This window comes from Melospiza georgiana, chromosome 13 (assembly GCF_028018845.1).
Source record: "Melospiza georgiana isolate bMelGeo1 chromosome 13, bMelGeo1.pri, whole genome shotgun sequence".
NCBI lineage: Eukaryota > Metazoa > Chordata > Aves > Passeriformes > Passerellidae > Melospiza > Melospiza georgiana.
The window spans coordinates 601,505-614,449 of record NC_080442.1 but is presented as its reverse complement, the minus strand read 5'-3'; the positions used below and the strand labels follow the sequence as shown (position 1 = coordinate 614,449).

General features: G+C 44.0%; 2 protein-coding genes across 3 annotated transcripts; one reads left to right on the top strand and one right to left on the bottom strand.

The window, feature by feature from the left end:
* The first annotated feature begins 431 nt into the window (after window positions 1-431).
* On the top strand, window positions 432-4,844 carry GTF2A2 (general transcription factor IIA subunit 2). Of its 2 annotated transcripts, XM_058033142.1 has the most exons (5): window positions 432-467; window positions 740-875; window positions 1,356-1,460; window positions 2,764-2,890; window positions 4,538-4,844. In XM_058033142.1, exons 2-5 carry the CDS (start codon window positions 804-806, stop codon window positions 4,561-4,563), a joined length of 330 nt encoding a protein of 109 aa, XP_057889125.1. In that variant the 5' UTR covers window positions 432-467; window positions 740-803; the 3' UTR covers window positions 4,564-4,844. The 2 variants fall into 2 exon arrangements, with proteins under 2 accessions (XP_057889125.1, XP_057889124.1); XM_058033141.1 differs by lacking the exon at window positions 432-467 and having other exon boundaries at window positions 626-875.
* Window positions 4,845-10,772: 5,928 nt separating this feature from the next.
* On the bottom strand, window positions 10,773-12,050 carry GCNT3 (glucosaminyl (N-acetyl) transferase 3, mucin type). Its single transcript, XM_058033537.1, has one exon. The coding sequence runs from the start codon at window positions 12,048-12,050 to the stop codon at window positions 10,773-10,775; it is 1,278 nt and encodes a 425-aa protein (XP_057889520.1).
* Window positions 12,051-12,945: the final 895 nt, after the last annotated feature.

Below are 12,945 nucleotides of genomic sequence, written 5' to 3'. Positions count from 1 at the left end.
AATTAGTGTCTGTAAACTTTATTGTGGGCGATAATGGGAACCGTGCAGTGTTTAACAAAGTGAAGCTGTAGTAATCATGCAAAAGCACAGATTTTGCGTCACGGATAATAGAACTGGCTTCATTGGGCTAGTAGCCCCACTCTTCACATATGTGACTATTTTCCTTTGTCCCTCTAATAGAAAAAATGTAAGTAGAAGACTTCACCTACCTCTTTAACAATATTACCACCTCTTAACAATATTGCCATCCTTTCTTTTTAAATGAGCTTGTTTGCTGCGTTCCGAGGCGTGTCGGGGTGGCGTGGTGAGCCCGTGTGTGGATGCGGGTCGTTACCGCCGGCTGTGCTTACGGAGCCGCAGCCGAGCCCTTGCGGGCCTCGGCCGGAGCCCTGAGGGCGCCGCTGGCCCCGCCCCGTTCCGCTTCCGGCCCGCGCCGCCGGGCGGGGCCGCGCTTCCGGCCGCGCGCGGTGAGGGCCGATGGCGGCGCGGGGCCGGGGCCGCTTCCCGGGGGCGGCGGCGGGGCCGGGGCCGGGTGGGGCTCGGCGGGGCTCGGCTCCCGGCCGGAATGGCTCCGGCCGGGCTGGCTCCCGGAGCCGGGCCGGGCTCTCGGTTGTGCGGCCCCGGAGCGCAGCCGAGGGCCGGGCGGTTCTGCGGGGCGCTCTCTGTACTGTGCGTGCCCGGCGGGCTGGGCCGTGGGGCGGGCAGGGATTTATTGTTACCTTTGTTTGTTTTCGATGAGAGCGAGGACAGCCTAGGCGCGCAGCCGTGGATGAGCAGGACGTGTGCAGCCCTCGCAGGGAACCATGGCGTACCAGCTGTATAGGAACACCACACTGGGCAACAGCCTTCAGGAGAGTCTGGATGAGCTCATACAGGTCGGGGCCTGGCGTCTGGGCCAGTAGCTTAATAAAGACAGAAATTTTTATCCAAACGGCTTTGTTGTTCCTGTGTCAGGGTACTTAGGGCCAAGGTTTGGGAAGCTTCCTGACTGAGATCGTAAGGGTTTGGTGCTACATTCACTTGTGATGTTTTTTGCTTTGTATTCTAGGTAAAGGAAAGTGTTTTCTGTAAGTGGCATAGTCTTATGTAAATTAACAGCCAGATTGACTGGAACATTGGAGTCAATTTGCTGTTCCTCTAGTTATTTCCACTAAATATTTATTATAAGAGATCTTTGTGTAATACAGGATTGAAATATAAAAATAAATACAGGAACATAATTTTTGTAGAGTGTTCTTCTAGAGATCTGTGTCATTGAAGTGAACTTTGTTTTGATGTTTTTAACTTCTACTGCGTGTTTGAGCTTACTTTGAAACAACTCAAAACTTGTTTTGTTTTCTTTTCAACTTCTTCAGTCACAGCAAATCACACCTCAGTTGGCCCTTCAGGTGCTACTTCAGTTTGATAAAGCTATAAATTCAGCACTGGCACAGCGAGTCAGGAACAGAGTCAATTTCAGGGTAAGGAAATGATATCTTAAATTTTTACATGAGATACAGCAGCTAAGTGTTGATGCAGAATGGCATTTAAAGCTATGTGCTCTAAGCAAGAACTTAAGAGGGTTTATTTTGGCTCTAATAATGACTGTTTACGTGTGTATTCTGTATGCAGCTGTAAGGCTTGTTACCTTGTTCTGCCAGGGATCTTTTGAATGAATGCAGAAATCAGATGATGAAAACAGGGAAGAGGGAATTGCTTTTTTGGTGGATAACATTGCCATCCTCAGTGTCTTGCAGATGAGGAGGGAGACTTCTGCTTCTCACAGCTGTCCCTAGCAAAAGTGGGATGAGGCCAGATTTTCAGCCACATGAGTAATGTGAAGAGAGACTAGAGAGTTTTAGATCCACCCTTTCACTGGATCATTTTGTAGCTATTTTCTGTAGGTATCGTAGAAAAATAAGTTGGGGGGTGTTCCCAGTCAGCCACCCTAATTAATGTTAGATAGCCAGCAAGTTGTTAAACATCAACTTGAATGTAATGTTAAGGAAAAAAAAAACCCACAAAACCCAGCTTTGTGTTAACTTGTTGTGATACTACTCTGCAGTCTATGTAGAACACATTCACAATGTGGATTCCTAAAAGACTAGAGTTTTAAACAATATAGAGGTGTTAAAAATGCATAATTTCTCTAGCACACTTAAATTGCTTTGCATATGTAGCATGGTATAAAAAACAGTTTAGGATGTGTTTAGTGGGTAAATTTAAAAAATGTTACCTGGAGCTGAAGTTCTAAGTTCAAGAATGTCAATTTAAAATATGTAAAAGTGAAGGTCAGAAGTTTTCCATATTGACATCCTCAGTAATACATCAAATAGGAGGGATACCCCTTTATGTCACGTATATGAGTTTTGTAGTGATTTTTAATTTAAGCTACCACTTTGTTTAAGCAGTTGCAGAATTCATATATTGTTGTGATCACTGCTGTATCTGATTTTTCTAATGGCCCAATGTTTTAAGAAATGTTTCCTGCTACTGATCCTTTGTATACGTTGAAAATACTGTAAAACTTCTTTGCCTACCTGAGGACCCTCCCCTTGGATATCCTGTAATGTCACTCTGTGGTCTTGAGAATTTCAGCCACTGGAGGGCATTTAAACTCCAGTTTTCCTCAGGATTGCTTGCTTGCCAGTTTGTATGCATTCAGGTCCACTGTTGGCTTTGTAGCGCTCTGTCCTAGAAGGGACAGGGTTCAGTAGATACTCATCATATTTTCTGTTGCTTTTGAGATGTGTCCTATAGCTAATGTCTCATGTCTTTTTCTAGGGGTCTCTGAACACATACAGGTTCTGTGACAATGTATGGACATTTGTACTGAATGACGTGGAATTTAGGGAGGTCACCGAACTTGTGAAAGTGGATAAAGTGAAAATTGTAGCATGTGATGGAAAAAGTAAGTATGAAATATGATACAAATAGGTTGAGACACGAGTCTTGGTTGCTTTTAGAGAGCTTTGACCCGAGTGTCTTGCTAAAGCCAGGCCGACTGCATGACTTAGACGGAAGTAGGGCTCTGTATTCCCTTTACAACATCTAATGGGACATGAAACAAAGGCCAGCTAAATGCTTCCCTGACTCATAGGCACTGAGGCAGAGCCGTGTTAGGGACTGCTGTGCACCTGTGCCTGGGAAGTACATAATACTAGAGCAATTAGAAAGTCAGAAGTAATCTTTTTTTTCTGTCTGGTGAGTTTTCTAGTACTAACCTATTTGTTGGGATAGCACCATGTTTTACTGAATCTGAAGAGTGCTTCAACTGTCTGAGCAAGGAATTGTCTGAGAAAAGTGTCTGAGCAGTCATTCTCTGGCAATGCTAACCCATGGAAAGCTTTTGCCTGCATTTGCAAGTCATGAGACTTATTTGTTGCCTAGCAGACCCTCTGTTTGTACACTGCTTGTGGGAGTTTGCAATCCATATCTGCTTGACTGGATTACTTTTGTCCATGTCCCTTGAGATTCTTTACTGGAAAAAGTAAAACTTTTGTGGCAAGCTGCTTTATAACTTTTAAAACCATCAATGTGGCAAAGTATTGCTAAAGCTGTGTGAAATGGTGCTGGTTGTTTCATCCTCAGAGAGTGATGTTAAAAGCAGGAACTGAGCATGGAAAAGCCTTTATTTAAATGCACCATAGACCTCTGAAACAGGTTCTTCATGGCTTCCTGACCCTGGCATGCTTACAATAGTCCCTTCAAGTTGTAGTTCTAAAGATTTGACAGAATTTATTGTTTTCTCAACTTCTGGTATTAGCCAAGCATATAATCTTACTGCTTGGTTTTTGTGTGCTTATTATAGCTAGTGGAGGAAACCTTACATTCCAAGTATTAATCATTTTCATTCCTGATAAATTGTGCAGATAAGATTTAAACAACTGGCTGACTTGAAGTTGCTATTAACATTACAAGCTTTTTTTTTTTTTTCCCACGAGAAGCTGACTTGCTGAAGGAACAGTGCTAAACACTGGCTTGTTGTTCTCCATATTTGAGTTACATACTTTTTCCACAACTCTAAAAACAAGAAGGTAGTAATGGTAGTGTATCAAAAACTGCACTGGCATTAATTGGTGATTCTGACAAAAGGTCAGAGCAGAGAATTGGTCTGAGTTGCTTTATGAAGATCATGCTCATTCTGGTACCTCTTTCAAAATACGTGATATGCTGCACCCCACACTCCACCAGAGCTTATGGTGCTGGATTTGAAGAAACATTTTTCCTTAGTAGATGATAGCCAGATGTGCTTGTGGGTGACTGCAGTAAAGGGTTTGTGTATTGTTACATGCTGGAGCAAAGCTTTTAGTATTTTTAATATTAATACATCTCTGGAGTTTTGTGCTGGCTCTTCTCAGTGTTGCTAAGTGAGGTGAAACAGCACAAGCAGTTCATGCATGGCATTGAGAGCAGTAGAGACAATAGGTAGGTACAGAACATGTTCTAAAATGCTTGGGGAACGCTTTAGAACTTGGGGAAGATACCAGAGAAAGTTGTTGGTTCTCTGTTTTCAGTGGGGGTGCATATTTGTCTCACTTTTTCTTTTCTTTCCTAGACACTGGTTCCAATACTGCAGAATGAATAGACCTGTGGTTTGTCTGCAATATTTTCTGTTAGTATGCAGCACTTTCTGGAGAGAAGCATGGAAAGGGACTGATCATACTCAATTCCTGTGATGCAGATGTGAGTTAATCCATACTAGAAAGCATCACAGAATGACAGCAGAAGAAATATCTGTAGCATTTCTTCATTTCACCTTATAGGGCATGAATATAATGTTACCTTTTTTTAATTACAAGAGATACTGTTGTCTTTTTTTTTGTTCAAAATAATTTCTGTAATAAACTTTTATTTAAAAACTTTTGAAAGAGTGATCATTGGAAAACTTTGGTTAAAACTAGCATCAACATACCATATTCCCCAACATTTTCTAAGTGTGTTTAGAGAAATGTTGCAAATTAAAAAGTCTTTCAGTTGCAGGGTAACTGGTTGCACTGCTAGGTGTTGCAAGAAATGTCTGTTACAGAGTGGTGGAGGAGGACATCAGCAAAAGCTTAGCAGCTCCTGCTGGGCAGCATGTTTGTGTGTTTGTGACTGCAGTTTTCTTTCTATAAGTAGTTCTGCTGCGTGCCCTTGGCTGCACACTGCAGACTGGTAAGTAACCATTTTTGAAACTAAAAGAGCAGACAACGTGCTCTTATTTCAATTGCACAATAAATATCTGTTTCTAACTTAAGAGATGCAAATGTGTATCTGTCTTCTCTTGTTCTACATCACGGTCAATCTCCTAGGTTTAAACTTTTTTTGTTCCCTAATAATCATGTGGTAACTGAATTTCAACCCATACAAGTATAAAAATTTGTTCTTCTGACCTCCAACTGCTTGTAATCTTTTCCTGTCTCTAGACAGACTTTTCCATTTTGAGTTCTCTGTAGCCTTTTGACTCTCCTAATGCAAATAATTTTATCTTTTATTTTGTTCCATCTAAGTGTGCATTAGAATCATAGAATGTTCAGGGTTGGAAAGGACCTTAAGGATGATCTCGTTCCAGTCCCCTGCCATGGGCAGGGACACTTTCTGCTATCTCAGGTTGCTCCAAGCCCTGTCCACTTTGGCCTTGAGCAATTCCAGCAATGGGACAGCCACAGCTTCTCTTGGCAACCTCTTCTGTCTCATCACCCTCACAAGGAAGAATTTCTTCCTATTATCTAAACCTACCTTCTCTCAGTTTGAAGGCATTCCCCCTTGTCCTGTTGCTCCAGACTTTAACCATTTTTTCTGGGATGGTGTTTGTCCAGGTGCTGGATCTACTCCTTCTGTGGAGGTTGTTTCAGTTCATGGAAGGAGCAAGGAGCAAAGGGAAGTTAAGGTAGTCTGGTGCCAATGTTCTTCCTGCTTTTTGTTGCTTTTCTTCATAACTTTCTTTTCTTTTTCTTTTTCTTTTTCTTTTTCTTTTTCTTTTTCTTTTTCTTTTTCTTTTTCTTTTTCTTTTTCTTTTTCTTTTTCTTTTTCTTTTTCTTTTTCTTTTTCTTTTTCTTTTTCTTTTTCTTTTTCTTTTTCTTTTTCTTTTCTTTCTTTTCTTCCTTTTTTTTTGGGTTTGAATTTCAGATAATCCTGCAAAGTTCATGTGATTAATGTACTTTGTGGTCTTGGAAGATTGAATTTACAACTAAAAGTATCAACTGCACTTCTTTTGTACTAAACTTGTAATATCCAGTGGAAGGCACATAATTTCACTTGCCAGAGCATCAGCACACTTTCTGCTGCCTATTTGGTTCTTCTTTGCCTGTAGTATTCTGTTTATTTATTTATTTGTTGATTTTATTTAGAAAGATCCCAATTGCTTCCACATCTCAGCAGCTGAGAGAAAGTAAAATATATCTTTGCACCTTGACATTGAACTGGAATAGATGTTTCTATTTAGAAAGTAGATTAACTTAAAGAAATTGAAGGGAAGAATAAATACCAGTGCTGAACTGGCTGTGGATGACTGCCTGTTTAAACATGGTTTCCAAGAAAAAGGATTTTGTCAATTCCATAGGTGTGCAAACCAGGATGTTATCTGATGTAAGCTGTTTGCTCAGTCAAGGCTGTCAATACCTGACTTTAAATGTTATCAGAGAGGCACAAATTTAAAGTGCAGAGGAGGAAGAATTTATGATGAATTTCCAGAAGACAAGTTTAATCAGGATCATCGTGTACCTCTGCACGATGACTGGGCACAGTGAGTTAGAGGAGAGTGTTACAGATACTTGGGTTTAAGGATCTTGGCAGCTTAGGGGGTAGGATTTCAGTCAAAGTCCTACTGACCTGGGATTGCTTTTCTGTACTCAGAAATTTTGGGGTGGGGAGGAAAGTAGGAGAAGGCTACTTTAGTAAGCGTGTACTGGGAGACGTGAACTTTGTCTTTGCTGTAACCTAGAGTGGTTTTTGTTAGGATTAGCCATTGTGGACTAGGAGGTAGTAATTTACAGATATATTAACGTTTTGATTTGCATTTTGTGCTAAGAGAACCTGCATCATTCAAGGAAGTGGAATATTGTTCACAGAGGCTAGTTAACATTTAATGGTCACTTCTGTTGCAGTCAGAAGAAAAGGGACACCCTAACCCTGCTCTCTGAATCACTTTTACTCTTGACTGCAGATACCTTTATTGTGTTCATATTGTTCATGTCTACTTTTTGTTTCTTTAGAATTTATTACCTGTTTTCCTCCAAATTCATTTTCATTGGCCCATCTCTTTGTTATAGGGCATCTCAGAGGTGATCATATAAACTATCAAATGTGAAGCAAGAAGGAAATAAACCCTCCTAACTAAAGCTAAAAAGAGCTGTTATGGACCTGTTGTGTAGGTATGTAATAAGCCACATTATTCTTGCAAAAATAAAGTAAAAAGCAATTGGAAATAAAATATAAAGACAGGTTTAAACCAGAAAAAGAAATCTGTTATTAAATCCCAGAACTATAGTTTCATCAGCCTCCTGTGCACTTCTTGAAAGGTAGATTTGCAGCATATTACCTCCTTAAACAACTGGTGGTTTATCTAGTTCAAGTTTTTAGTTAACAATTGTAGACAGAAGTGTCAGAAGTAGATTTTTGACTACACAAAACTAATATTTCTGATACATCTTCCAATTGGACAGCCCATGATTTTACTGATTAATTTCATATGGGGTTTAACCTGTTTTTGGAGGTGGTTCTATAATCTGATGTGATTGTATTACTTTGGGCTGGTCCTACTCTATTCCAAATTCATTCTTTTTTCAGTTTTACAACTAACTGGCAAGTTACAGGATTTCTCTGTGCTCTGTTGCCAACTTTCTAAGATGCCAGCTATCTGATTTCTAACATCCTTTGAGATCTCTGCAAGGCAAAGTTCTGTATTAGAGTTGAGTGGTGATTTTTCCTGCCATTTCTAATGGCAGAGACATATCACTGTTTTGATGTATGACTGCACTCATAAATATGACATTTCTAATGTCTTTGAAAGGGGATATGCTGAGAACATGCCTTTGTAAGAATCCTTTTGTCTTAGTTCACCTTAAGCATTTGGGAGTAGGCTCATTCTTTCAGAAGAAATTAGGTCGCTACTAAAAGAAGTGATTTGAAAATAAATTTGCACAAGATAGCCTTTGTTAATGCAACCAAATCATTGAGAGGAATTCTAGATAGTAACACCATTAGAAACAGGAAATTTCCTTTGGATCAAGCAAATTGGATGTTGAGGTTTACAAGTTGTTTGCCTCTGCAGGTAATAATGCCGAAACAGTAATTTTCATCCAAAGCAGTGATCTCTGAGCAGGAGAGCTGCCTAGGCTGTGATAGATAACTGCTGTCCCTCCTACTGAGTCACCAAGCTGGCTTTATGGCATGCTGACTTCTCTTGATGTCTTCACATTCTGTGAGCAAACTCTTTCAACTCTGGATAAATGCTTAGATTCTCGTCTAACCAGGAAGGGCAAAGATTGCAGTGAGTAACATTAAAAGACAAAATACTTTGACAAAAGGCTTACCATGGAACAGATTTGAAGAGGCACTTTGCACCCTCAGTTTAAATTCTTGTCTCTGTCTCTCAATTTGTAACATTTTTGTGTCTGGCAACAAATGAAACCCTGTTATTGCAGTGTGTGCCAGCAATACTTCATGTTTCTGAGAGAAGGAGCAGCTGAAGAAGTTAAACATATTTACAAAGTAAAGGGGATAAAAATTCCTGTTGACAGGTCTGTAAGTAACTTGTAAGTATGTCTCTTTCTCTACAGGTATATTTGCAAAATACTAGAGAATGCCCTCATTCAATAATCTTTCACTATTTCAAGCTGGGATTCCTTCCAGCCCCCCAAACACCTTTGTTCTTTAAAAAATAAATAATTTATTTTTTACAAACATCCATTTCCTGGCTGGATTTGGGTTTTATGCAATTTCTTAAAACTAATAGGTATGGGGATTTTTTTATCTCCAGGAATATGCACATTTTCCCTCCATTTTGTAAGGGAAAAAGACAACACTTTGCCATAGCTGGAAACATGATGACCCTTCTCTGCCTGCTTCAGTCCAGAAACCTGAATGTATTGCAACACCCCAATGAACCCCTTGGCACTAGTTTGCCATTTTGAACTAACATGTATTCATTTAAAGTAAGCAAAAGAGTTCTAAGAAGCAAAATCAGGTTAGGCAGCAGTGGTTTGATGCAGTCTTCTATGGTGGGAGACTGGAGTTCTTACCCTAAGTCACCAGAGAAGTTCTGTTTGTTCTAAAAGAATGTTCTAGACATGGAGATAATTTCTGTTTAATGTTCAATTTGCTGCTGAAACCATTTCAAAAACTTGTATGTTACCATCAGGTTAGCATAAAGCTTTAATCTCTTTAGCAAATGCCTGCTTACATAAGTTAGAAACAGCTGCCCCCTGGATCCATAATTCTATTCATTTGCTCTTTTTTCTTAAACAAATGCCCAATGATACAGTGGGTATTTATGTTTGAGACGTTTTCTTCCCCGTACCTGCTGTTGTTGTCTGTGAAATCACCATGGCATTTAAAAAATCACTATTTTACAACCAAGTTCACTTTAAAATGTCTAACAAAATTGCAATGACACCTTTTCCAGTCAGTTACTTCATCTTCTCATCCTATTTTAATCAATGTTTCAAAGATCTGTGTGACTGCAGTCATAAGTTTATCTAAATGTAGCCTGGTGTTGCGGGATTGCTTCAGGTGTTCTTTGTATAATGCTAATTCTCCACTGTAGACCTTAAATTTGTAAAGGTGAGCGTTTACTTACAAGAAAGTTACTTGAATAGATTTTTTAAAAAAATAAAGAGAAGGGCATTAATCTCTTAGCATTACAGGTAGTGAAAAGGTGTTGGATCCATGGAAAGTGGTAAGCTTTAATATGAGAAGGTGAGAAAAACAGAAGTTTGCAAATCTTCCTTTCAGCTATTAGAAACTTAAAAAAAACAATGTATTAAGTGATTGGTTTGTCCATTGTCCATTACTGGATGTGGTAATCACCGTATTGAAATATCACCAAAATATCTCTTTTTGGGGGGGGTTGGGGGGGACTGGGAAGAGAGATGTGGATTTTAGAAAATGTAGGTTTGCATACCATTGTGTGCATCCCTCTGCCTGTGTTTCAGGCAGAGAAATGGATGCACAAAGGGTTTAACTGGTTTAATGCTGCCTGGTTTTCTGCCAGGAGCACAAACCATCCTCCTCAGAGAACATAGAACACCGAAGCGCTATGGATTTTAATATCTTGGATTTTATTGAAGGTTGGCTTTTAACGATTAACGAGTTTTGATAGAGTCAAAGTTTAAAGAGAGGCAAAAGTAGCAGCCAGATGTTCAGCTGAGCAGCGCTGAACGGGCGGCGGCTGCCGGGTGCTCTGTGGAAAAGCAAATTAATCATTGTTTCGGCTCTGCCCCTAGCCGGACCTGGGGGCACCGTGGCTGGGGCTGCCCGTGTGCAGGCGGCAGCCCGGGGCTGCCTTTGCCCATGGGCTCGGGAAGGGGCTGCGCAACGCCCCGCCCGCCTCCTCCAGCGGCTCCGGGCGAGAGCGGGGACCCCGCGGGCTGAGCCTCCCCTCCCGCCCTTCCACCGGCCCTTCCCTCCGCCGGGCCACCCCGTCCGTCTGTCCGTTCGTCCGACCCGCGGCGGGGCTTCTCCTCGGGGCCGCGCCCAGGCGTGGGCCCCTCAGGGCCCGGGGGATCCTCTCCCGCCGTCCCCGAGGCGCCGTCGGCTGGAGTCGCCCACGGAAGGCAGCAGTCGCTGGCCAGAGTCTCCGCGGCTCCCCCTCAGAGCCCCCGGCCGTACAGGGCCTTGTGGCGCAGGTGCTCCTCGAGACACTGGACGGCCGCATCGTCCACCTCGGGGTCGAACTTGTTGGCCAGGAGATGGTGTTGCTGCAGCATCCAGGGCACGTCGCCCACCCCGTAGATGCAGATGGAGCGCTGGTGGCGGCCGGTGCAGGGCGGGTAGGGCGCGCCCTTGCTCATGTCCCCCTCCAGGTACTCCCACTTGACCAGGCGGGGAAGGGCGTTCATGTCCGAGAGCTGGAACTTATCGCTGAGGGGCGTACTCCCCGGCACGCCCGGCATGCGGTTCAGGGTGGCCCACACGTGCTCGTCAGGGCTGTAGCTGTCCTTGGACCACTCGAGGAACTTTCGTGCGGTGGGGTTCTCGAAGATGTACCGCACGAAGTCCCGTGTGACGGCGGTGTAGGCGCTGCCCGTGAACATGGGGTAGCTGTGGGGTGGGGGCAGTTTCTTCTGGGAAGTGCGAGAGATGGTCTTCCCCACCTCGTGGTGATACTCCCAGCGCTGCTTCTTGGCGGCCGAGGGCCTCTCGGACTCCATGGCGTTCTGGCCCTGCAGCAGCTGCAGCGCCCGGACTATCTCGGCGTTGGTCTTGATGGGGAAGTCGGTGCCGCAGGTGTTGATGAGGTAGCGCCATGGCACAGGGCTCTGCAGGAGGTCCTGCATGCAGTTGAGGTCGGCCTGCACCCGGGACCAGGAGGCATAGACCACGCTTTCCAGGCGGCTGGCCACGAAGACATTGGGGAAGCAGGCAGCAATGGCCCTCACGGCCTCCTGGAAGGCGGCCGGGGATTTGCTGTCTACGTGGACGCAGTAAACGTTCTGGGGCGCGTAGACGGACCGCAGGAGCCGCTCAAACATGTCGATTTTGTGGTGGATGATCATGGAGTAGGCGATGGGGAACTCCTCCTCCTCCTGGCTGAGCGGGAACTCGATGTAGCGCCGGGTCTCCTTGAAGGCTCTGCAGTCCCTCGTGATGTTCAGGTACTCGCCGGGCGTCGGTGAAGCCCTTCTGTTCGCCACTTCCAGGTTGCTGAGCTGCGCCTCCCGGATGGCCGTCTGGTCCCCGCGGACGACCCCCGAGCAGTTGATGCTGCGGCTGGGCGAGAGCTCCAGCGCCCGGTAGAGCTGCGGGCGCTCGGCGGGGCCGGGGCGGGCGGTGCCGCGCAGCGCCAGGGCGGCGGCGAGCAGCGCCAGCGGCCCGAGCAGCAGCGCCCAGCGCCGCCGCGCCGCCGGGGCCCGCTGCCACCACGGCATCCCGCTCCGGGCCGCCCTGCCCTGAGGGAGCGGGCACCCGCTGCCTCCGGGAGGTGGGGAAGCAGTGCCGGGCGATCCCGGTGTGACCGCAGGTGAACAGCAGTCCCCTCCCTCCCCGTGGCGTGGCTCTCTTGGGTTTTATCAACACTGGGGGTGGTTCTATATCTTCTGGGTCTGTTTAAAAGATGATATTTCACCTTACCCCTGTCCAGCACGTAACACAAGGAAAATTCCTCTGGAATTCGACCCTCTGTAATGCACTTTTAGAAAAGATTTACTAGAGTACCTTGGTGTCTAACCTGCTTTTCCAGTGTTCTGATTGATAGGGAGGATGTGTGCTAATATCTTTACGAAAACTTCAATGGGAGAAGGTGTGGGTGTTATCGGCTCTACTAACTTCAAGCGGCAGGTTTGTTACAAAGTCCAGACAGTTCGACTCCTGAAACAGACAAGGGTCTGCGCAACCTGAACTTCTGTGCTATAAGTGAGGTGTCAGAGACATGTAGATATCCAGGTTTATAGGTAATAGGTAACATAAACCCATGGTGAATCAGCCTGCTGCCTCTCCCCACAGTTATTTGGATTATTTGGATTAGTTATGTGAGAAATACCTAACCCTGCACGAGGCCTGTACAATTAGTTTGTAGGTCCACACCTAAAAGTACTTGGGGCTGGCTCTGATCTTCCTTTAATTTTTGGTTATGTAATAAAGTATGATTAAGCAAAATTAGTGATAGTGTCACTGGCTGCTATTTAAGCAAAATTTTTCCTAGATATACTTTGTTTGTAATTTTCTGTCAAGTACACATCTTTTAGTAAGATACAGTATCCTCTTGTGAAACACTGTATTCCACTTTTTTCATTTGTGTTCACATAAGGAATGTTATTTGTGTTA